Source organism: Triturus cristatus, chromosome 5_2 (assembly GCF_964204655.1).
Source record: "Triturus cristatus chromosome 5_2, aTriCri1.1, whole genome shotgun sequence".
NCBI classification, from domain to species: Eukaryota; Metazoa; Chordata; class Amphibia; order Caudata; family Salamandridae; genus Triturus; species Triturus cristatus.
Genome location: NC_140588.1, coordinates 62757452 through 62782260, shown reverse-complemented (window position 1 = coordinate 62782260; position 24809 = coordinate 62757452). Strand labels below are relative to the sequence as shown.

General features: G+C 46.8%; 1 protein-coding gene across 1 annotated transcript in view; it reads right to left on the bottom strand.

Moving 5' to 3' along the window:
• The window catches only part of GALNT1 (polypeptide N-acetylgalactosaminyltransferase 1), a 525156-nt gene that overhangs the window by 283267 nt on the left and 217080 nt on the right, over window positions 1-24809 (bottom strand). The window contains exon 4 of the mRNA XM_085606855.1: window positions 16700-16866. Coding sequence (XP_085462981.1) covers window positions 16700-16866 — 167 coding nt within the window. The remainder of the gene's footprint in view (window positions 1-16699; window positions 16867-24809) is intronic.

Here is a 24809-nt window from a genome sequence, read left to right as displayed (position 1 = left end):
TGGGTTACCGCTCTGGCGTCCCCAAGGGAGGTGGCGATATCGGCTAGACTCCGGCTCGTGCAGCTTAAAATATTGCACAGAGTATACGTTTCCTGCACAAGACTTCAGGCGATGGGGGGAGGGGCTCTGCCGGCGGGGGTGCGGGGCGACTGGCTCCTTTTTCCATATCTTGTGGGAATGCCAAGGGGTGCAGAGGTACTGGAGGCGAGTTGTGTCCTGCATGCGGGAAGTATGGGAGGTTGACCTTCGCACAGAGGCTAAGAGATGTATACTGAACATATGGGAACCCACAGACTTATCTACACGGGGGAGACTTTGGGTCACGCTTGGGCAAATGGTGGCGAAAAGAAACATAGCCCGTTTGTGGGGTGCATCGACGCTGCCGAAATTGGTGGACTGGCAAAAAGACATGGATTGGTGCATGTTGCAGGAGAAGACCGTATACACGGCACGGGGGTGCCCCAGAAAGTGGGGGGAGGTGTGGTCGCTTTGGAATGCCTACAGAGGTGACATATGTAAGCCTCCGCAGGCCCGCCTATCCGGCCTGGAGATCACGGACTGAATCTAGCCTACCTTCAGAACTACTGTACATACGTCTAGTCCTACACTGTCGCTTTATGTCGCCGGTGCTGCGGCAACTCTGCTATCTTGGTGAAACAAAATTTTCTTATGTGACCTTGTTATGTTCTTGTAAACTATAAAAAGAGTTTAAAAAAAAAAAAAAAAAGAAGACCCTGTCAACTGGTAAAAAATAATCTACAACACAACACTGAAAAAACACGTAGAACCCAACACCTGACTCAAAACACAATTCTCTATCACCAAACTATCAGCACCTCTGCATAAGCAATCTGACAAGTGCATCAGACAGAGAGGAAGAAAAAGTTGCTGAAGAACCAGTGACCCCGATGACCTCACCTAATTTAAACACACGCTACTCTCCACAAAGCAACCAAAAGAAGCAAAGTACTCCTCAAGGAAGTCTATCAAGTTTCTATCCACTCCCAGGTACACCAGTCCCCAAGTCAATCAACAGATGCAACCCTATCAATCTCCGATTCACCGAAAGCAACAAAACAGATCATACATTGCAACTAGATACAGACATCTACATCCTTTTTGCTATATCCCCAAGTGGTTAGCCTTCTACCTCCACGGACACACTAAACTCACCAAGATCCTGAATCCAGTCAAGGTCACCTTATATAAAGGTAATGTGCTATCATTCATTTTCAAATTTCTTCAAGGAGATGCCTTTCACAATCCACCACACCATTAGTAACACCATCAGTTCCTTCATCAGCTAACCCCTAACCAACCAGATGCAGGAGAAACCAATCTTGGACTGAAACAATCTCTTCACCTTGTACCCCATCACTCACCTGCCATCTATAGGCAACATCAGTGGGAAAGCAGTCTCTACTAGCTACAGAAGCAGATTAACAAGAATTATCTTCTGTAGTGTGACCAATTTGGTTTTTGAGTACCCTCCAATATGGACACTGCTACTTTTTAAATAGTAGCCAATGCCCTCTTCACCAACGGCAAATGACCCATGCCGTCTGTTCCTACACTCTATCGCAAAGCGTTTGGCAAACCTGGCTATTAAGCACTGATTTATACCATGAAAGGGAAATGGACGTCTAAGGTATATTCTTACACTAGTTCACCTACTTATTCATGAACCATAATATGGTACTACAGATAAGAATCACAAGATCCCTAGAAATCGTGTCTCCTGCAGAGTACCCAAGGAATTAATCTCTCCCATCATATGCAATTTCTACATGGAATCTCTCGGAGACTTGATCGCCAACACCACCGATATCCATATCCATCAATATGCAAATTACACTAAACCTCTACCTCAAAGTCTCTTCACCTCAAAACCTACTTTCAGCTAATCCAGAGCTGGATGTCAAGTGCCAACCTAAAAAGCAATCAAAGGTTAAATCCCTCCTATATGCCAACCACTGCAAATGATCACAGCCTGGCTGCCTAACATAAGGCTGGACAGCGTCACCACTAAAATGATGAATAATGTAAAATCCCAAAGTCACCAACAACAAAGAACTCACCTTCAAAGAAAATATCACCAGGAAAACAAAGACAGCATGTTATCAGCTTTCCCTCCTAAACAAAATAAAGCAAAAACCTTTGTTCCAGAAACCTATTTGGGAACAGTACAACCCCTGGTCCCATCACACCTGGATAAAGGCAACACTCTGCTCAGCAGCCCACCCACCAGTCTAGTGTGGCACGCCTAATCACAACTTGAAGAAATTCACCACATCACACAGACTGAAGGAATTATATTAGTTCCCATTACAGGACCGTACAATCATCAAAACTGATCACCTACATAGCTTCCAAAACCAGCTGATCACCTTCTAAACTTCCAGAAGCTGGCTGTCAATTATATGTGGTTCAAGTATAAACGTCATTAGGGAATGTAATGGCAGAAGACAAGCGGCATACAGACTTTTTCTATTTCAAAACAAAATGTCTCCATAATGCTATGATTTAGTACTTCAATATTAGCTTTAAAAAGATTGGGGGGGGGGGGGGGTTAGGTGGGTTACCAAGAAGGTGTTGCTGTGAGTCGCACACCGTTATTACTCCCATAGGCACAACCACTTCTGAGGACATGTAGACAGCCCAGACAGACGTAGCAGACCGATGCACAGTGCTGGAAGCAGGCAGCCGATAAATTGGAAGATCTTGAAAACTGCTTGAGAAGAGAGAACCTTTGGCTCTGGGGACTTAGTGAAGATGTCCATGGCTCCAACCTGGAAGCCTTAGTGACTGGCATGCGCAAACCCTTCTCGGGCAGCGGCCATCCCATGATCCTTATCGATAGGATCCACCGGGCAGGACTCAAGAGACAATCCCAACAACAGAGACCTAGCGATGAGTAGATCAAGTTCCACTACATCTAAGAGAAAGAGAAAATCCTACACCATGCACAGAAAGGAGAGGAGAGTGTTCAAAAGTATTTGTGTGGTTTACCAAGATGTCTCTCAATTCACTCTATAGCGCAGGTCCGCCCAGTCACACAGAAACTCCAGGAAGACTACAAATTGGTGTTGGGGGTCTGGAGAAATCAGCGTCGCACTCTCAGGGATGTGCAGAAAACGGCAGCCCTGATGAGGCTGCCTTTGGATAGTTTATAAGAAGACTCGCAATCTGGGAGCACGGAACAGAGTATGCCCAGAAATTGATGAATAGCTGGTTATCTCCACACCTGAGGTCGAGGCCCACACTCAGCAACCTGAGTGACAATATGTTGACATCCTGAACCTATAGCCACCCAAGAGGTCGCCTCTCGGAAGGTGGGTTTCACCCTAGGAGATCAAGATCGGCTCGACATCTGCTCTCTCAGGAGCTTCCGCCCAGGTGGCACGGAACGGGGCTACTGCCCAACGGGACACCGGCGTTTATCCACCAATGGATCTGAGTGCCGCTACACTGGAGCTTGGAACCACCCAGGAGGCCAGCCTATGTGAGACAGCTGTTGGCCCAGGGGATCAAGAACAGATCCGTCGGAGCTGCCAACCGGAGACTTGGGACTCTACATTTCCATGGCTGGCTGAATTGCTTTGTCCTGAAGAACTATCCACGCTCTGTTACCATGGAAGCTGCATATGCGAGTTACTCAATGCGCTTGGCGGCAGTGGAGCGGGTTGTAGGGTTAGACCCATCTCTTCCGAGGTGATCAGGGAAGATTTAAAACACTCTGCAAACCCCATGGCCTATCACTCCTAAGCCCTGACGAAAAAGTGGAGAGTGGCAATCTACGTGAGGCGCAGCCTACCTCGAGTGATCTCACTTCAAAACCGACACAGATGGTAGGTAGATAACACTGGTGGGGGTGCTGGAAGGACAACCTGTCATGCTTGCAACAGTATATGTACCCAACCAGGGCCCAGGATGCTTTTTTCTAGATTTCCTGGATGGCCTAGCAGAGGTGGCCTGGGGAGACATTGCGCTCGCATAGGATTTCAGTATGGTATGATATCACTGCAGCGACGGGGAGGGAGGAGATGGTAAACAAACAGGGGGCTTCTCAAAAATACTTAAAAAAAAAAAATCTGGGTGGCTTGGGCCTCAGAGAAGCATTGAGGTAAACCCAGAATACAGCACATGGTTTCCCTTTATACACACACGTCCAACGAACACTGTCCCGTATTGATTGTATAGTATTGAGTAACCCACTGATATGGCTGCTTCCAATGCCAGAGATAGGACCCATTGCCGCCTCTGATCACAACCCTGTACAGATAGAATTGGCCCTGGGACAGTGGAAAACCCCCGTACCTAAAGACTCCACCCCGCTCTGCTGAGGAACCCAACCATTCAGCAGGACTTTGGCACTCATATTGATGAATACATCGAGCTTAACGAGGGGGAAGAGGTTGAGATCACCGGAGTCTGGGACATATTTAAGGCGGTCATTCGGAGACTGTTTATACCAGCAGCAGAACGCCCCACACTCTTCAAGATGGAGGGCCAGCAGTAAGGAGCCAAGACCGAGAAACTAAAGGACAAAAGCATTCGACACCCATCTTGCCACACATGCACTTACTGCAGCCCGAGGCCAACTCCGCATGCACTATACAAATAAAGCAGAACTCTCGTTCTTGTAGCTCAAAAAGCGCTGGTATAATTTTGGTGAGAAAATAGGACCCCAACTAACACACGCTTTCAAGGGTAAGAGGGAAAAGGAATTTATTAGGGACATTCTTGATAAGATGACTGGTCTCAGATGAGGTGGGGAAGGTTAAGGAGTTCAGTAATTTTCATTGACCATTCAGAGACTTTTTTTTAGAATGGGTACAACTCCTGAGACTCAGAAACCCAGAGGGACTCTCTGGAGAACCCGGTCACCCTGAGGAGGTCAGACTAGCCATTAAAACTTTAAACGCTAAGGAAATGCTGGAACCAGACAACATTTCAGCCCAATTCTTTAAAGTATTTTGATCCAGGTTGACACCAAAGCTTTTCAGCATTGTTTAATCACTGTGCAGGATCGGGGGTCGTCACATATCATGGATGTGGCAGGGGTGAAGGTTATACCGAAAGCCTGCAAAGGTCCATCCATATGTGCATCGTATCGCCTGATAACTCCACTAAACACAAACGCAAGTTTCTTTACAAAGATCTTCCCCATAGGTCTCAGTGCTGTCATTTCTAGAAACCCTGACCAGCGTGGATTTATCTTCTGGCTGCAGATTAATGACATTAGGTTACCTATATACTTGATGGGGAAGGTCTCCCTCAAAAATATTCCTGTGAACATTCTGTCATTGGACACTGAGAATGCCTTTGGCAGAGTGGATAGGGCTTTCTTGAGTTTAAACCTCCAAAAGATGGGCCTAGGTCCTAATTTTGTTGATTGTTGCAAGTTACACAAGTCCCACCGCTAAAGTGACTGTGAATGGACATCTATCTACACCCTTCCTGTTCTCCGGAGGCACAAGACAGGGCGGTCCTCTATCACCCATACTATTTGCCCTGTTCATAGAACCCTTAGCCCGTCTGATCTGGAAAACCCAGGTAAGTGACAGGGATAAAGTTTTGGCTGTGGGAATCCAAACTTTTGCTCTACACCAACAAGGTCCTTTTAACATTACCCAGTCTACATCTGGAGTTCTAAAGCTTCCTCCCACTTCCCCCAGAGGTAAGCCAGAGGGATCATAGTATCAGCCCGTAGTGCACGGTAAAGACATGTGACTGCAGCCATTTGCAGTGCAGAGTATGTAGCAGCATCTATGGACAGGGAGTTCGGCCGTTGTGGTCTTCCAATGATCTCTACTCATAGCTACCACTGTTCGGTGCAATAAGAATTGGCCCCCGGTAAGTCAAACTTAGCAGTTAGATCTTCTAACTGGAATAATCTGTCTCTGAAGAGATCTACTACTTCAGTCACTCCACACGCAGCCCATTCTGCCAGCCTGAACAAGATATCGCCCGAGTCACCAGTTCCAGCCATTATAACATCAGATCTGGCGGGTAAGGCACTTGGGTACGGGTTCACTTCATGCAGCGCTGCCAACAGTGCCTACCAACCAGATACTCCTGGGATGCATCTCAAAGGTGCTGAGGGGGAGGGAGGGGGGGGGGGTCAAGAGGAACCGAAACAGAGCACGATAATCTGGGATCGAGGAGTGTGCTTCCCTGGGGTTAAACCGGGAGAAATCCACTGATTGAATCATTGCAGCTGCGCTGTCAGGCAGTAAGCTTGTAAGTCACATGGTGCTAAACCCCCCCCTTCGTAACTGGACGCTGGACATTACGATTGGTCTTCTGCCCTTTTCCCACACTAATGATAATGAAGTTTTATTATTTTGTTAATTAAAACCTTAACAATTTGTCACACGAATAAAATTCATCAATAGAATTTCATCATTTTAAAACCTAAAGGCTTTACATACTCAGTTAATATTTTAGTGGGATGTGTGACATACAATTAATATTTACTAAGCCCCAAGACAACACCATTCTGCAGCTCAATTAAAAGTGGCTTTTCTAACCAAGAAATAAGGTTACTGGTGTTCTCCACTTAAATAACATGAATAATAACATCTCTTGACATATCATAGAGTTCTCGCCCTGCTGTATAGCTAGAGTTTCTGTTTGTAGTGGGAGAGAGTGGCAGCCAAGAAATGTTATCAGTTGGCAGTTCATCTGGGGATCAGACGGGTCCAGCCCTGCTATTATAGCTTCTCTGCATGTCCTCATTCTTCTGATGCTAAACGCTTTTCTTAATAAAGTGACTCGTGCTGTGAAAAGTTTGGCACATGTGCAAATTAGATGAATAAAGTCCTCTTTGTTACTGCCGCAGAGTCGGCATAATAACGGCCCTTTATGGACCCAAGCTGGCTGGTCTGCGATCGATGGTAGTTTTCCAAGGCTAAGAGCCATCAGTTGTCTTTTCCGGTATGCTGAAAATGTTATACTTGGTAAGGTGCTGGTGCAAGGATCTTATAGTTTTTAGTCACCATCCAAGCATGCGATCTCTCGCTGAAGGTGGTTTTGTCGATTAGCAAGGAATTAAGTTTTGCAGTTTTATTTATAACTTGTTTGAAGGTTAGATAAGTCAGATTCTTGTTCCAAAGCTCACCCATGCTAATTGTTGTTAGTGCTTTTTGGAGATAATTGTGGTATGGTGAATTTTTTGTCGTAGTATAATTCCACCCAGAGAGCTTTGTTCAATGTAGAGTTAGCTATATTCGGTTTCAGGCCATACCAAAGCTTGATAGTAGCGCACATACTCCCTATTGTCTATTTCCCCACCTTAGCACAATCAGAGTCTCGAGGTCTCGGAAAAGCCGGCAGGGGACAACGTACAAAAAAAAGTTAAGTAGTAGGGAGGATTCCATCATTTTAGCCACAATAATTCTACTTGCAACAGACAGCAGAGTGCCCTGATAGCAGCACCAATATTGCCATCCAGAAGGCATCGAGGGTCATGGTAAATCTCGATACAAATATTTCAGGCAGGTCCCTTCCCACGTCAAGCCCTGCAAACCTAGGGGTGGAAGTGCACTGCAACAGAAATAAAACAAGTGGGATTTCTGCCAGTTGATGCTCAAGCCTGATATCGTGCCAAAGCGCTCCAAAAGAGCTGCCGCTCTTGGCAAATCCGCATCAACATCCCGGAGGAACAATAACATGTTGCTGCATACAAGGCTGAGAAATGAGAAGTGTCTCACATCTCTACTCCTCAAAAAAATTCTCCAGCGCGTGCACTGCTCACTAAGGGTTCCACTGCAATGGTAAAAAGTAAAGGGGAGAGCGGGCACCCCTGTCTTGTCCCACCATAGGTCTGAACCCGTGCTGTAGGCCCCGAATAAAGGAGCAGAGTCCATTTCACAAAGCCAGGCCCCAGACCCATCCTCGACATCACTTGATACAAAAAATAATAGTGCAGAATATCACAAGCTTTTTCTATATCAAGCGCCATGACCGCCACTCCTTGTCTGTCTACAGCAGGGTTACTCATAGTACGGCCCGCGGGCCGCCAGCGGCCCGGCAAGCCTTACTCGGCGGCCCGCGGACCTTGCAGACATCCTACATGTGTTTTAATAAATAAATTAAATAGTGTTAGCAAACACTGTCAAAGTGTCGGGTGCAGCAGCCCGGACTCTGAGACTCCGCTCTGTGGGGGCCGGGGGATTCCAGTGATTGTCAAAGTGGAAATGCAGGGGCCTAAGAGGTGAAATACAACAAAGCTTTAACATGTAAATGGTCTTTTAAAGACCTGTGAAGTACTCGGGTGGGGCGGTGTGTGAGCGCTGGGAAGCTGTCTCAGCCCGGGCTGAGGGCTGACACACACACAGGGTGAGATGACAGAGGGTGACGGAGGGAGCGAGAGGGAGAGGGAGGGAGGGTGACGGAGGGAGCGAGAGGGGGAGGGAGGGAGAGGAAGGGAGTCAAGAGAGGGAGGGAGGGAGAGGGAGGGAGGGAGGGAGGGGGAGGGAGGGAGACAGAGGGAGGGAGACAGAGGCTGAAAGAGGAAGGGAGGGAGAGGGAGAGAGACAGAGGGAGAGGGAGGGTGACAGAGGGAGAGAGACAGGGAGAGATAGAAGGAGGGAGACAGAGACGGAGGGAGGGAGACAGAGGGAGATGGAGGGAGAGGGAGGGAGGGAGAGGGAGATTGAGGGAGACAGAGGGAGGGAGGGAGACGGAGGGAGGGGGAGGGAGAGAGACAGGGAGAGATAGAGGGAGGGAGACAGAGAGAGAGATGGAGGGAGGGAGACGGAGGGAGGGAGAGAGACAGAGGGAGGGAGGCGGAGAGAGACAGAGGGAGAGGGAGGGAGAGGGAGGGAGAGGGAGGGAGAGGGAGGGAGAGAGACAGGGAGAGATAGAGGGAGGGAGGGGGAGGGAGGGAGGGAGAGGGAGGGAGGGAGGGGGAGGGAGGGAGAGGGAGGGAGAGGGAGGGAGGGAGAGGGAGAGACAGGGAGAGAGACAGGGAGAGAGACAGGGAGAGAGACAGGGAGAGAGACAGGGAGAGATAGAGGGAGAGATAGAGGGAGAGATAGAGGGAGAGATAGAGGGAGAGATAGAGGGAGAGAGACAGAGGGAGAGGGAGGGAGAGAGACAGAGGGAGAGGGAGGGAGAGAGACAGAGGGAGAGGGAGGGAGAGAGACAGACGGAGAGAGACAGAGGGGGAGGGAGAGAGACAGGGAGAGATAGAGGGAGGGAGACGGAGGGAGGGAGACAGGGAGACAGAGGGAGACAGGGAGACAGAGGGAGACAGGGAGACAGAGGGAGACAGGGAGACAGAGAGGGAGACAGGGAGACAGAGGGAGACAGGGAGACAGAGAGGGAGACAGGGAGACAGAGGGAGGGAGGGAGACAGAGGGAGGGAGGGAGACAGAGGGAGGGAGGGAGACAGAGGGAGGGAGGGAGACAGAGGGAGGGAGGGAGATGGAGGGAGAGGGAGAGGGAGGGAGGGGGCGGGAGACAGAGGGAGACAGAGAGGGGGAGACGGAGGACGGAGGGAGACGGAGGACGGAGGAGGGAGGGAAGGAGAGAGAGAGAGAGAGAGAGAGAGAGAGAGAGAGAGAGAGATGTGTATGCCGGGTCCGGTGGCTCAGTGGATGAAGGCGTCCGCTGCAGGGACCTGTGTTCCACCTCATGGTCACAGCTTATTTTTTTGCTCTAGCCCCGCCCCCTCCCCCAATGACCCCGCCCCCAAGGTGCGGCCCTCGGCCACAAACCACGCTGTAAATTTGGCCCCCAAGAGAAAGTTTGTGAGTACCCCTGGTCTACAGGGTGTTGAAATCTATAAAATATCTACTTGTCCATGAGACAGGTTGCTTCATAAATCTACTTGGCCTGTAAACAAATCCACTTTGGTGCCACGTAGTACCGCGACAAATCATGGCAGCAATCTCATTATATAAGGGCTCGGATAATAGCCTTCAGATTATGCCAGGGCGCATACTATAGTAGGGTTTGAATACTAGCAATTCACTTATTTTGCCACCTTTCCACAGATCTACATACGGAGGCTGGAAGTAGCAGTAAGTTTCAGGGTTTGAATGCCCTTTTGAGTCTGTGCAAACCTACTAATTTGCATATTTTGGGGTTTTTCACCAGCTCTTCTCTAATCTTTTTCCATACTGACAAAGGTTGGAAATTTACTCCTGACAAGGAACAAGTAAAACTTCTTCCAGGGTTGAGAAAAAAGAGGTTGGAGGAAAACTGAACTTGTAAAAACTCAGCAGATTTTTGAATGAGCAAATTTACACATGCTTATTTACTCGTGCTAAAATGCAGTTCACCAACAATTTTTAGGAGTAACATTTACTAGCCAACTTCTGTAAATTGTTATAAATTCATGAAAGCTATAATGTGCACTAATGCGAGGACATTTACCATTTAGTGCACTTTTGTGATCATCTTTGAAGAATAGGGCATTTAATTAGGTAAGGCGTTAATCAAGACCTTTCGTTTATTTAAAAATTCTATTTCTCTCTATCTATATATCGGCTGACTTCACTGAGTGACGGACACACAATTGATGATGGATGGAATGCAGAGCAAATCCAAACACTCACCCCCAGTCAAGAGATCTGGGTTAAATTCATCCTTTTGCTCACCATGCCACCCCAGTTTAGACCTGACCATATGCAAATCAGTCTTGACCCTGTGCCTCATGGGAACAGTCCAGCCCTAACTGGCCAAGCACAGATGGAGTAGGACGTAGACCGAGACACTCCCGCCTGAACTCCCCGATCCAGGAGCATCCTGACTCCCACCGGCCCCATGCTATACGATACTGAGACTTATAACAGTTGCCTGTGAGGGTGGTTGTGGTGCCATCCTACAGCATGAGAGGATCAAACGGACCATGCGGCCATCACATAATGGCGGCACACCTCCATTGTACAGACTGCGTCTTGCAAGACGCAAACATTCCTGATCGCAGCCTGCACGGAATCAGTCCCAATTGGGGGGGGGGGGGGGGGGGGGGGGGGGTGTCAAGTAGACGATAAACTTAGTACCTTGAAAGGTGATTATCTTCAGCATGGTGGCCCTGTCATTCTGAGCGGAGCACCGGGGTTACAGACAGGAGAGAGGCGGGTCTCAAGGGCTCTCCAGCGGCTGGTTGGACCCACCTGCAGTGCCCCGAGACTTGCAGCGCTGCCAGAAGCCCATAGAGCTCCTTTCTTGCTGGGCATGGCAGTGTGGTATTCCCTGGGGTGCGGGGCCCGGGCTCCCGCGCCGCTGCGGAGGTCGGTTTGGGTGCAGCCTATCAGAGGCCTTGAACCACTGGCAGCTGCCTGTGAAGATCCTGTTGATGCCAGAACTGCGAGCTACTGCTGTAGTACACAGTGATTAAAGATGAGCAGCTGGGATTGCTGGCGCCCCCCTCCCCGAGGAGTCCTGAACATATTGAGGGTCTGAGAATACGGGTGGACTGGGCCTCTCCTCTCTACTACTTTGTACTGGGTGCTTCCCTGGAGGCCTGGTGGAGTATACCCAGAGGGCCTGAGGTTCATTGAACACTGAGCACGCTGTTCGGCCTGAAACTGCCCCTTCAGCTCTTGCTCCTAAATGAACCCTGACTAGCGCAATACAGCTGAATATCTTGCGCCCCTTCCCCCACCCTTCTCCGTGACTGGCTGGGGCCCTGCATGCTATGGAAGCCTCTGGTGGTGCATTAGTCTGCCAGAGGCCTGACCCTATTGGCCTGCTTGTGAGAAGTAAGGAAGATCTTTGCCTGATGACCAGGGGTGCTTGACTAGCAGGAGGCTAGTCGCTCTTTGTAGGCTTTGGTTCTAGAGGCCCGCCTCGCGGCACTGCTGAAGACTCTCATGGCTGTGTTGCCCCTGCTATCACCCCAAAAGTGTTATGGGACGGTGAGGATTTATTTTGCACAGTGGGTTGAGCCCGGCTGCTGGGACCAGAGCCCTGACAGTGCTGTGAAGAGGGAGGTGAAACCTACCTGCGGCTCTGGTGGTGTCTCTGCCTTGACATTGGACCCTTGAGCTCCATCTTAGGGTTCGCCGCTATGGGTTAATACTCCAAGAAGAAAGACAGCTGACTCTTGCCCTTTCCAGGTATCTAGATTTTAGGATATAGATTAGATGACCCTTGCATTGGGGGCCCTGGTCAGGGGGGGGGGGTGGGGGTGGGTTTAAAGTAGCTTCATTGAATATTGTATAACAGGCCATTGCTGTCTCTCGCAAGACACTAGAGTTAAAAATCTACAGTGGTAGCAGGTATGGGTCTCTTGCTTGATGACCAGCTGCGCCTGGCTGTGATGGTCACTTCTTATGAACGTCTTTAGACTACATCACCCCAGAGGTGGCATCCATCCGTGAATGGATGTAGACCGTGGAGAGCAGGTTAAAACATTAGAAGCTCGCGCTGAAGACACTGAGAATAGAACCCAGAGAAATAACCTTAGGATTATAGGACTCCCGGAACGCATAGAAGGCTCCAACACAAATTTGACTGGTTTTCTGGAAGCATGGCGTCGGGAGGAGGTGGCCCCAGAGGGTCTCTCTCCCTTTTATGCTCTAGAGTGAGCACACCGTGTCCTTGTATGACCTTCACTACTTGGAGCGGCCCCCAGACCACTGGTTGTCAAACTTTTACACTACAAGGAGCTGAATCACATTCTGAGTCAGGCTCGGCTCAAAGGAGATATACTGATTGAAACCATAGGCCTGATCTTGAATTTGTGTGTGTGTGATGAATGCATTTGTGTTGGATATTTTTCCATTGATTTGGATGGAGAGATTATGTTTTTGTTGTCTTGGGGATGGGGAGTTGGGTTAGTTACTTTTGTTTTCTGGGATTCTACTTGGTTATCTCTGCCTGCTGCTCCTGGTTTCAGAGGCTGTGGAGTTTTGGATCACATGAGGGATTGTGTACCCTTCCTGGAGAGCTGTGGTGCCTACCTTGCTCTCCTCTATGGCGTCACCCGTGATGTATAATTTTCGTTACTTGGAATGTTCGGGGTCTTAATAACATGTCCAAGTGATATAAAGTGTACATTTTCCTTAAGAGGAGAGGGTCACATATCTATCTCCTGCAGGAAACTCATCTCACTGCAGCGGAGGGCCTGGTTCTTCACAAAAGGTGGTAGGACAGATCTATGCTACTGCTTATTCGACCTTCGCTAGGGGAGTCTTACTGTGGATAAGACCTGGGGTACCTTTTCAAAAGACAAACAAACCAATAGAGCCCGATGGTAGATATGAAGTCGTTAGTCGGAGATTTACAGGACGAGATTTAACAATAGTACTAATATATGCTCCTTTTAAAGTACAGGGTGGGTTCTTCACTGCACATTTACATTACACAATCTATACTCTTGGGGATGTGACTTCAACAGCATTACTGACCCAGCCCTTGATTTGTCCCATACGCTGCTTGGAGATTTTCCGGTAGTCCGCTTGGCTCGCACATATTCAAATTGGCATCAGCAGTGGGGGTTGATGGATTCTTTGTAATGACTGCACCCCAGAATGAGGGACTACTCGTTCTACTCTGGTATGGGCAAAATCCATGGACAAACATGTTCAGCTCAGTAGCTTCCTGTGTACACATAGGGTCCACGAGGAGGTCCATAATGTAGAATGTTCCTGGACTACAACCCTGTGTTGCTCTCATTGCACTGGGAGAGAAGACGTCTCAGTGTCCCTGATTGACGACTGCAGGTTGAAACATTGGATGACCCAGTATTCCAACATAATATTAGTTAGGCGATATGGGACTACTTTGTAGATAATGTAGCTACTGCTCCTCACCCTTGTTTGAATTGGATGCATTCAAATTGGTTATTAGTGGGCGCTGCATTGCAGAGGTTGTGGGGATGCGACGTGCACTGGTGGGGGAAGTTGAAGATCGAGAGCATGTGTATCGGGACCATCTTGATTAATAAAAACCAGGAAACCCAGCAATAAAGCAATTGTTACTAGAGGCCAGGGAGCTGTTACCAGCCTGAGTTTAAAAGCTCTGCTGCTTTGACTATTGGGAATACATGATCCGTGCCCACGCAGGGTGCAATAAGTCTGCGTCCACACAGAGCTGGATAAAGCAGGAACAGGTCTGGTATTGCTCACTAATCCTACTTTTAGGGTCTCATTGAACCTGAAGGTGGAATTGGAAACAGGTGATCGCTTATATAGTCAGGATGGCATTAACACCCACTTTAAGGAGTAGTATGCGTCCCTTTATGCCCCACCGCCTGCATTGAGGTGTCTGATTTATGATGTGTTCTTGGCCCCGGTGACCCTGTCGGTCCTCACAAGAGCGGAGGCAGATGAGCTGGGTGGTACCATTACAATCCAAGAGACCAGGTCTGCTATTAAAGCCATGGCACAAGGCTGGATACCTGGGGCAGATGGCCTCATTGTGGAATTTTACACCACCTATAGGGAGGAACTGGTACCTAGGCTGGTCTATCTCTATGCTGCTCCTCGGGCTTGGGACCAGTTACTGGTGTCCACATGTGAAACACTGTTGATTCTGTGACTGAAACTGGGCTGCCCCCCACATGTTAGGGCTGACCTGTTGTCCATGCACAACTTGGACTATAAAATACTTAGTCGAATATTTGCTACTTGCCTTTTATCTCAAATGTCCAAACTGATCTATATCGAGCGGGCAGGTGTTATACCTAGGCACACTATGGCACCCAACATCCATAGGCTTTATCACTCCTGAAGGCTCTGTCAGGGGTGTGGAATTCCTATAGCCCAACACCCAGGACACATTGTTTGGGGTCAAGGACAACCAGTTTTCATGTTTATTTTGACCTTGAGACAAGTAGGCCCAACACCGAGCAGCACAAACCCTTTGACTGCCGGTTAACAGTACCACTTTATGAATCGGTGAAGGGCATTGTCTGGAGTTAAGGCAATATTTGTGTCCATATGTTAATGCTGTTCAAAATTGTATTTATGGTTCATTAATGCAAACTCTTTATTATTAGGGTCAGCGCTCTAAGGAAGTGCTGTAAGCTCGGACTGCACTACTGACAGTGGTACCAGTATAAAAATGTGTACACACATTTGCAAAGTTTTACATTATGAGGCTATGTATTATGTGCCTGGAATGCTCTCTAATTAGATGCAAATATTTACAAAAGCTTGAAAGCAAGATTGATACTTTGCTTTCAAAATAAAATGTTCACAGAAAAATGCAATTAGGAAAAAAATATTTTGCTAAGCTACTGTGCCCCCCCCCCTTAAATGGAAACCACTTTATGAGAAACTGAGTGGTGGTCCTGCCATCTCAGCCCTCACACCGCGATGGAAGGCCCTGGGTCTTTTTCACCAATACGGCATTTAGAGGTATTTAACCAGACACGCAGCACAGATGTCGTAGGCACGGAAGCAGAGACACAAAGCCTTGGGACTTGCTGCATAGACTGTAACCCTTTGTCTGAGGGGGGACTCTATGAGGAGGTTGTAGTCTCTGCAAGTTGGGGTTTGTGGAGGTTGGGAGAGGAGTATTAGGAGGGCTTTATGGTTAACATTTATGTACATTCACAAAGGCTCAGCTGTGGTAATGTTAAAGTGAGCTCAGTAATTGCCATTTGCATACTGCCTACATTAAATAACATCCTTGGTTGAAGGATGAGTGATGTCTGTCCTCCGCTTTCTCTATAAATACTAACAGAGGTTACTACCAAAAAAAGATTTTAGAAATTCAGCCAGCTTTTCCAAACATCAGTTTTTGATTTCTGAAAATCCACCCATTTTTGTCTCAAATAAACACTTAATTTTGGTATAAATATTTTAAATCAACCAAGCAAAATCTTCTAATTTACTAGACGGGGCTGCACACAGGAGAGCTACCAGTAGCTCACAAGCTACTCACTGGAGAAGCCAGAGTTAGGCAAGCTTGGAGAATATATATGCCATACTGTAGCATTTCTTTGGCGCTTACTACCCCTTATTTGGGGCGAAAAGCAATTACTCACGGTAATAGCGGGGGGAGAAGCACTTACTCGCACAGATAGCAAGCTATGGTGTGTAATGTGTGTGCTTGGAAGGGTACTGTTTTTGTTTCAAGATTAAGTGGTGTCTGCATGTCATACATTTTGACTATCAAGGTATGCTTATTGTGTTATGGACGAAGCACCTGTGGGTGTGATGATTGAGTATGTGAGATAGATTTGCAAATTATAATTAGAATATTGACCAAACAGATAGGCAGCTATAGAGCACCAGCCTACCCCCCAAGGGCAGCAGAGAAACTGTGTGTGAGAGCGTGTGTGGTGTGTGCGAGCATGTGCGTTGTGTGACCGAGCATGTGTGTGTTATGTTGTATGAGCGTGTGTGTGGTGTGTGAGAGAGTACTTTTTTTTAAAGTAATAAGAGAAGACCCAGTAATCCATATGGCAACATGTTCAAGGCAGAAATGGTGCTGAATGAATACAAGATGCCAAAAGGGCAAGAAAGGTGATTGTTGGCAATATAGGCAGTAGACGTGCATTTTTCCTTTTTTGTCTTTCTCTTTTTAACAGCAAGGGTACTGCCTACTGATAAACAAATACACACCATGAATGTGGAAGGAAGAACAGTAAAGGCCTGGTAACGTCAGTAGAAATCATACAAACTTCATAAGGCCCAGATTAGACCTACTCGCTGTGGCAACTATTTGGGTTTTGTTCGTTTATCTACAGTATCAAAGCTAACAGATTAATGGTGGCATTCATCTGTCTTACCTCTCTCGCTAGCATCATCGACTAAAATAACTTCTTCAAGAAGATGCCGCGGTGAGCGATTTATAACACTGTGCACAGTGCGTAGAAGAGTCGTCCAGGCTTCGTTGTGAAATACTATCACAACACTGGTTGTGAGAAGGTGATCGTCATACACTTTTGTTTTACACCTAAAGAAAGAAAGACAGTGATGTTGTTTATTCACATTGCTACACATTCTAGAGTACAAACTGAAAATCAACCACCTAGATAATACATAGAAAGAGCTTCTCGAACTGCTTCACACACTATTAAACAGTAGTAATGTTATGTTACCAACATTAGTACAGCACCATCGTCCATAGGTACAAAAGAGCAAAATGGTTCCTTAATATTCACTCACTGAAAATATATTTAAGAGTAGATTTCACTTTTAAAAGATTAAGCAATCCTCAGTATAAGAAACAAGGAAGCGGAGTGTATCCAACTGTCCAAAACACGATGATTACTTGCTATTAAGCTGATGCAGTCAGTTTAAGACACTCAAGAACGCACAAAGAAATGCACATTTATTTATTTTTGAGTTTTACAGAGCATCAACTTGACCCGTTGGGTATCAGAGCGCTTTACAGTAAACAACAATATTATACAAAAGACTTGGAGGGGGGCAGGATACATAGGGGATAAAAGGAACAAGTATGTACAATTTAAATTTACATTTTACGAGAAACGCAAGGTCCCAGGTTCCATGGTGGGATGTCCGGAGGTGCAGGGTGGATAGTGACTGGGTTACTCCATGGGGATGCACTAGTTGGAAGCAGCCCATGGTCTCTTTGAAGATAGGAGGCAAGATTTAGGCAAGGAATTTGCCCATTAGGAAGGTTTTAGCATCTTTTTTGAAGCGAGCCATAGAAGGGATTCTTCTAATGGCAGGCGGGAGTGAGTTCCATATTCTTGGTGCGGCCCCAGAGAAGGCCTGATTGTAAGTTTTCTTTTTCGCAAACGTGCAGGTTGGAGTAAGAGGTCTCTGGTGGACCGGGAGTTTCTGGTTACTCCGGATATCACGAGTTTCTGGGCAAGATGTGCAGGGGAATTGGAGTATAATGCCTTGTGCGTGATACATGCCAATTTGAGTTGGATTCTGGCCTCTAGAGGAAACCAATTCAGAGCTTTCAGATGTGGTGAAATGTGGTTGAATTTCTTTGAGCCTGTTAGTAGTCTGGCGGCCGCATTGAAGCAGGCTTTTAAAGGTGCTAGGGAGATCTTGGGTAAACCAGAGAGGGTAGAGCAGCCATATTCTAGTCTGGAGATGACTAAGGCCTGGACTGCCATTTTTAGGTCGGGGTGTCAAGGAAGGGTTTCAGTTTCCTTAGGTAGTGAAGGTGGAATCCGGCTGATTTGGATATCAAGTTGATGTTCAAGTTGCAGTCAAGGGTTATTCCGAGGGATTTGGCCGAAGGTCGGAGGGTAGTTTAAGGCTGTGATGGCCTTAAGCCATATCTGAGTCTCAGGTTTGGTTTCTGGAGGTGAGATTAGTAGGAATTCTGTCTTCTTTGTGTTGAGTTTGAGTTGGTTGGCGGAGAGCCAGAGGACAGTTGATTTCAAGGCTTCATTCAGGGAAAGAATCTCCTCGAGGGAGAAGATTTTGATGCAGATCTGGGAGTCATCAGCGTACATGTGGTAGGAGATATTCGCGGTGTGTAATACTTCAGCAAGCGGTTTGAGGTAAAGGTTGAAGAGGGTTGGGGACAGAGTTGATCCTTGGGGGACTTCAACCGTGACCGGAGAGGAAGCAGACAGGTTGCCGTTAACTAGAAATCTCTGATCGGTTATGGAGAAAGGACCTAAACGATTCAAGTACAGCGCTGTCTATTCCTATGCTGAGTTTGAGGTGTTCGAGTAGTTTTTCGTGGTTGACCGTGTCGAAGGCTGCGGAAAGATCGAGGAGGATTAGGAGATAGGTTTTGCCTTGGTCAAGGGCTTGGAAGGCATCATCAACAATGTGGAGAATGATGGTTTCCGTGTGTGCCCGGGCCTGAAGCCAGATTGGAAGTCATCTAGTAGGTGGAAGTTGGCGATGTGATGGCTCAGCTGTTGTTGCACACACTTCTCTAGGAACTTTGGCTAAGAGAGGGATGTTAGAAATAGGTCTAAAGTGGTCAGGGGAGGCAGTATCAAGCAACGGTTTTTTAAAGATGGGGAGGACTTGGCTGGCTTTCAGAGAGTCGGGTATTACTCCCTGAAGAAGGGAGGCATTATTTATTGCAGTCCAGCTAGGAATGATGGATTGGGTGGCGGCAGCTAGACAGTTAGAGGGGAGTGGGTCATTAAAGTGGTTGTTCGGGTTTAAGGTGGACAGGATTTTTGAGACGGCGTGTTCGTCATACATTTTTAAAGCAGTCCAGTGCGCTTGGTTTTTGGGTGAAGCCTGTGGAGGGGGGTGCAGAAGGAAGAGGCAGATCTGTAAGGGGTTGAGAGAAAGTGGCGGATCGGAGTTCGTTTCCTAAGGTTGTGATTTTGTCAGAGAAAAAAGGAGGAGAATTCCTCAGATGATATTAGTGACATAGGGGATTCTTTCGGTGTTTTAGCCAGTTTTTCGGAATGGTGTTTGATCAATTTGAAGAGCTTGTGAGGTCTGTTCTTGGCGTTCTTGGTGAAGAATTATTTTCTTGACTTGAGGATGTTCCTGTTGTAGGCATTTCTGGCCTGGCGGAGAAGTTTTAGGTGTGCGGCTGAGGGGTGCGGTCTCCAGATTCTTTCTGACTGCCGGAGGGATTGCCTCTCGTAGTTAAGGGACCCATTGGTTTCTGTCTTTGATTTGGGTTCTTTTTAGTTTTAGCGGGGCAAGGTAATCAAGAATGTTAGTTATAGTAATTTACCATATGAGTTGCTTTATTCTGCAGCACCTTTTTCCCATTTTTTCCACAAAAAAACACAAAAAGGCTAATTGCTCAGTACCTTCCAGAGGAATCCACAAACCTTTAAAGGTACTAAACTCCCAAGGAGGATGTAAAAACAAAAAAAAAAAAAAGGAAAGCAAATTGGACATGGATAGCTATGTTGACAAAAAGTTATGGAGGCCGAAGCACGAACTACCCAAAATAGGCAAAAATGGCTTAGTACAGAGGCAGGAATGTGGAATTCCTATAGCCCGACGCCCAGGACATAGTGTTTGGGATCAAGGGCAGCAAGTTTTCATGTGTATTTTGTCCTCGGGACAAGTAGGCCCAACCCCCTGCAGCACAAATCTTTTGGCTGCCAGTTTCTAGTACCAGATTATGTACTGGGGAAGGGCACTGTCTGCAGTTAAGGTAATATTTTTGTCCATATGTTAATGCTGTTCAAACTTGTATGTTCATTAAATGAAAGTTTATTCTTGGGGTGAGCACATAAGTAAATGTAAGCTCTGACTGCACTACTGACAGTGGTTCCAGTATGGAAATGTGTGCGCACGTTTTTAAAGTTTAGCAATATAATGCTCCCAGAATGCTCTCTGATTTCATGCAAATATTTGCAGAAGCTTGAAAGCAAGCTTGATGATCCTTTGCTCTCAAAATACATTGTTCATAAAAAATGAAAGCAGGAAAAAAAAACATTTCGCTAAACTACCGTAAAATTTCAGGTACCATTTCTTTGCAGCATCATTTAGTAACATGTGTTGATGCATGCTAGTATTTCCCCAAAATATTCATAAATGAAAATCAGTGTAACCAATTCAATGAGATTATGGGAAACAAAAATAAACAAGCAGTGGCAAAGCCAGGAGGTCTGAAATTGGGGGGGGGGGGGGGGGTCAGCTTTTTAGTTTTGTGAATGTGTGAATTGTTTTGGCCTGGTTTTTGTAAAACCTTATTGGTGTGGGAGCTGCCGGGCCCTCGCCATTATAACAAACAATTGGCAAAAGCAAAAATTGTTTCTGATCTCAAAAAGCACACACTGCCACAGTAGTTACTGACACTGAAAAAAACTACTCTGTGTGACGATATGCTCTTGTGAAAGAGCAGAATGCTGTCACTTACAGTGAAGCCAGTCGATACAGAGACAGAATTTTTATAAACTCAAAAGGTCATGGTTACCACCAGACCAAATTAGGGGCCCAATTATTTAAGAACGTCTCTAAAGTGCACCCAAGGTATGTGTCCTTGCATTACATGCAGCTATACGTCTTTCGTGAATTTCCAAAAATTTACAGAAGTGGGACAAGAAATAGTACTCCTAGAAAATATTTGTGAACTGCATTTTAGCATGAGCAAATATGCATGTGTAGATTTGCTCAAGCGAAAATCTGAGTGTTTGCAAGTTCACTTTCCCTCCAACCACTTTTTTCCCCCAACTCTGGAAGAAGGTTTACGTCTGCCATTGTCCGGAGTAAATTTCCAACATTTCTCAGTATGGGAAAAGATTAGACAAGAGTTGTAGAAAACCCTTAAAACATGCAAATTAGTAGGTTTGCACAGACTCAAAAGGGCATTCTAACCCTGGAACTATTGCTTACCACTATCTTCAGCCCCAGTATGTAGATCTGCTGAAACGTAGCAACATAAGGTGAGTGCAAGTATTAAAACACTACTATGGTATGAGCCCTGGCAAAATCAAGGAGGCTATATCAGAGCTCTTTTATAATGAGTTTGCTGCCATAATTTGCCGCCAGACTACATGGCACCAAACAGACAAGTGGATTTGTTACAGGACAAGTAGATTTATGAAGCAACCTGCCCCATGGCGAAGTAGATATTGTATTAAATTCCACACCCCTGGGAGTGGCGTTGAGTCGCTGTGTCGAGCCAACCCAGGTTTGCGGAGTGTACTTGCTGGGGGAATCTGGTCGTCTGACCAAAAAAAAAAAAAAACTTAATTTTATGTCCGAACGCTAGTGAAACTCCTGAGACCGGAGCTGTGGAGGCGAAAGAGAGCAGTGATCTTGGGCCCCGTGAAAAGGGTCCTGTGTTCTGTGTCCAGCGTCTGGTGGCCGGTAGTATCTGATCAAATCCCTGCCGCTGCAGAAGTCCAGCTTTAGTCCTGTGAGCCTCTCTTCAGTCAAGTTCCCCATCTACTTTGTTGCCTTGAGATGAGATCTGGCAGGGTGAGGACGACGGCTCCCCAAAGGAAAAAGAAAAGCAAAAGGAGAAACGAGAGGTCAGTCTCTGACCCAGAACGGTCACCTATCCTGTTGCTGAGCGACACCGACACCACAACTGATATCGAGTACCAGGCCTCAAAGAAGCCTTCTGGCACAAGGGCCTGCAAATCTATTGGAAACCAACCGAAGATAACAACAAAATTTAACTACTTAAGGGACGCTGGGTCAGCGGTTTTTTCTAGCAACAAGAACATCACCGGGCTCCCAACCCCCCTAAGCCCACTGGTGATTATCTCCAAGGACCGCTCAGCGAACGGGGGCTCAAGGAGTGCTGACCTCAACACAAAGGAAACTGACACTGAACCAGCGGCGGAAAAAAACAGGATCTTGGGAAATCTCAATCGTACGCTTCATGAAGTTAGCTTAAGCATCCCGTGCAGTCAAAACAGAGAATCTGCACTTCACTTTACTAAGGGTATCAACACCTCCCTTATGACAGAAAATCTATGCATCTCCTCTGGGGGGGGGTGGTTGCAACCAACAGGTTTTTGACCGTGTATGTAAATCTGAATCAGTGCACAATGAAACTGTAACGAACACAGAAGACGCTGAGGGTGTCATGAAGGAGCTTTCCTACCTCGAATCGACGGAATGGGCAAAAATGTTGAATTCATATGGGAATTCAAATCCTGGCTCTCCCAAGCCACCAGCAAATCCAAGGCAGGATAAAAGTGAGGTTCCCTCGCAAGAAAACGCATGGGCCACCGCCCTTGATATCCTTCAAAAGTCAGCGGACGCTATGCTCTATCAGGCTGATAAAATGGATATACAAATTAGCCTTTTAAACACACTTGCCGTATATGTCGCCAAAATCGATGAAAGGATTTCAAATCTAAACAGCCTGATCAGACGGGCCCAGGAAACTGCAGATCGCCCGCAGCAAGGATGCGACTGCTCACCTATTGTGGAGAAACTCAGTTCGCTTCCAGGCATAATGGAAAAGCTGGTAGCAGACTTAAACAAATAGCAAAAGCTACACCTACCTCTGGGAATGGCAGCGACACAGACCCAGGAAATCCAAGTGAAGCTCGTCAATCTAAAACAGTCTTTAACTTAAGACCAAGCGAGGAAGAAATTAATAACTCCCTACCACCCGAAGTGAACACGGCGCAAAGTGGTGGCACGAGAGGGAAGCAGCTTACCAGCAGAGCCAGTTCCACCCCTCTCTCCCCAATTGAACAAGAAGAGGAAAACCCTGCGGGGAAAGTTAAGAGACAGAGAAAGCGGAAAGGACGCAATAAAATGAGAAGGGGCAAACAAGTTCTAAACCTTTACCCGTTGTTTAACAGCCTTGGACCACCTGGTGTCTCCGGAGATGTCGAGCAAGTAACTCCCTCTGTCCCAGGAACAACAACGGAAGCACAACCAATCAATCAAGTTTGTGACAAAAGGAAGAGTCTCACTTCCAGCCGGCCAACAGCAAAGGAACCACTAACGGTCCCTTCGGGTAAATACTTGCCCATTGATGTAAAAGAACAAAAAACCACCACCAACTTGGCTCCCCCCAACACACACATCAAGCAGAATGAAATAGATGTGAATCATGCTCCGAGTCCTGCGACAAGGCCGCTTGGAGGCCCCATCTCCAAGCTGGAAGATGCAGCAATCTGTGCCAACCACCAACAGGGCTCATTCCCAGCAAATAAAAACCGGAACTCTGGTCATGTAAATAATGAAAGGCTTGACATTACGCGCAATGAGATCCCCTTCACGGGTCCTTTGATAAAAATAGCGCAATTACCAATCATGGATAAAACAGAGGCAATGCCCAGGCAAAACAGCATAGTTCGGAGTGGGGACAAATACTCTACCCTTTTCTATCCAGAATATAAGTCTAAAGGCAGTCACGATATCCTAAATCGGGGTAACATTTTAAAGCTGACACAAGTCTGTCTGATGAAATTACCTCTCAAGACATAGTCTCGGTAGAATTCATTGCACCATGTCAAGGTCAATCAAATGATTCTACAAAAATCACCTGGAGAACTGCCGAAGCAATGAACAAAATTCTAGGGTCAATTGACACCTTCAAGCAATGGGGAATACTGATACAACCGGGAAGGGAAGAGGGTTATCCACACGTTTTACAGGGAAGTTGCGGTGTTGTAAATAGAAGTACAGGGAGGGGTACAGTTTACTCCGTCCTCAGGGGAGCATGTAATAAAACTCCCACTTCTGCCTACCCAACGAGGAAAGCAAAAGAAGATGGGTGCCTAACAAACAGGAATCTGGACGAGGTGGGTTCATGGTCATGGCTGGCCGGCGCCCTGAATACAACTCGTCTTTTACGCTGACATCCTAGTAGGGTGGTCTGTAAGGACAAGATCCCTTTAAAAATCTGTTCATGGAACATAAATGGCCTCACGAACAAACTCGAGGACAACACTACCATTCCCTACCTTCGGGGTTTTGACATACTCTTATTACAAGAGACATGGCTTATGGCACCGCATCACCTAGAAGGCTTCAAAATCCACCACATCCCAGCGCACAAACTGAAATGCCCGGGAAGGGGGAGTGGCGGTCTAGCAGTCTATATATCAACAAAAAACGCAGTCACTTCCTGGGACTTGCCGGACTCATCAAATCGCCTCCAATGTGTGGGAATCTCTTATCTTGAACAATGTCCAAAAATGGAGGTTAACACTCATGAACGTCTACGTTTGCCCAAACACAGCATCCAGGAAATCCTTTGCAGATGAAGTATCGGCATCAGTAGTAAGAGCGCAAACAGGCTCCCCAAACTCAGAAATCTTACTCACTGGTGACTTTAACATGTGGCTAATGTCAGTCCTTCATAAAAATGAGGTCACCAAATCACACGATAGCATCTGGGTGATCCCACCACAAGCCAAGCCTGGTTGGCATAAGGAGGATTCTCATGGAAGTTCTCTACAAGGTAACCTTGAAAATCTGGGTCTAAGAGCCTTAAACGGACGTTATCCTGCTGACAAGCCACCTCGATTTTCCTACCTATCGAAAAAAGGCACTTCA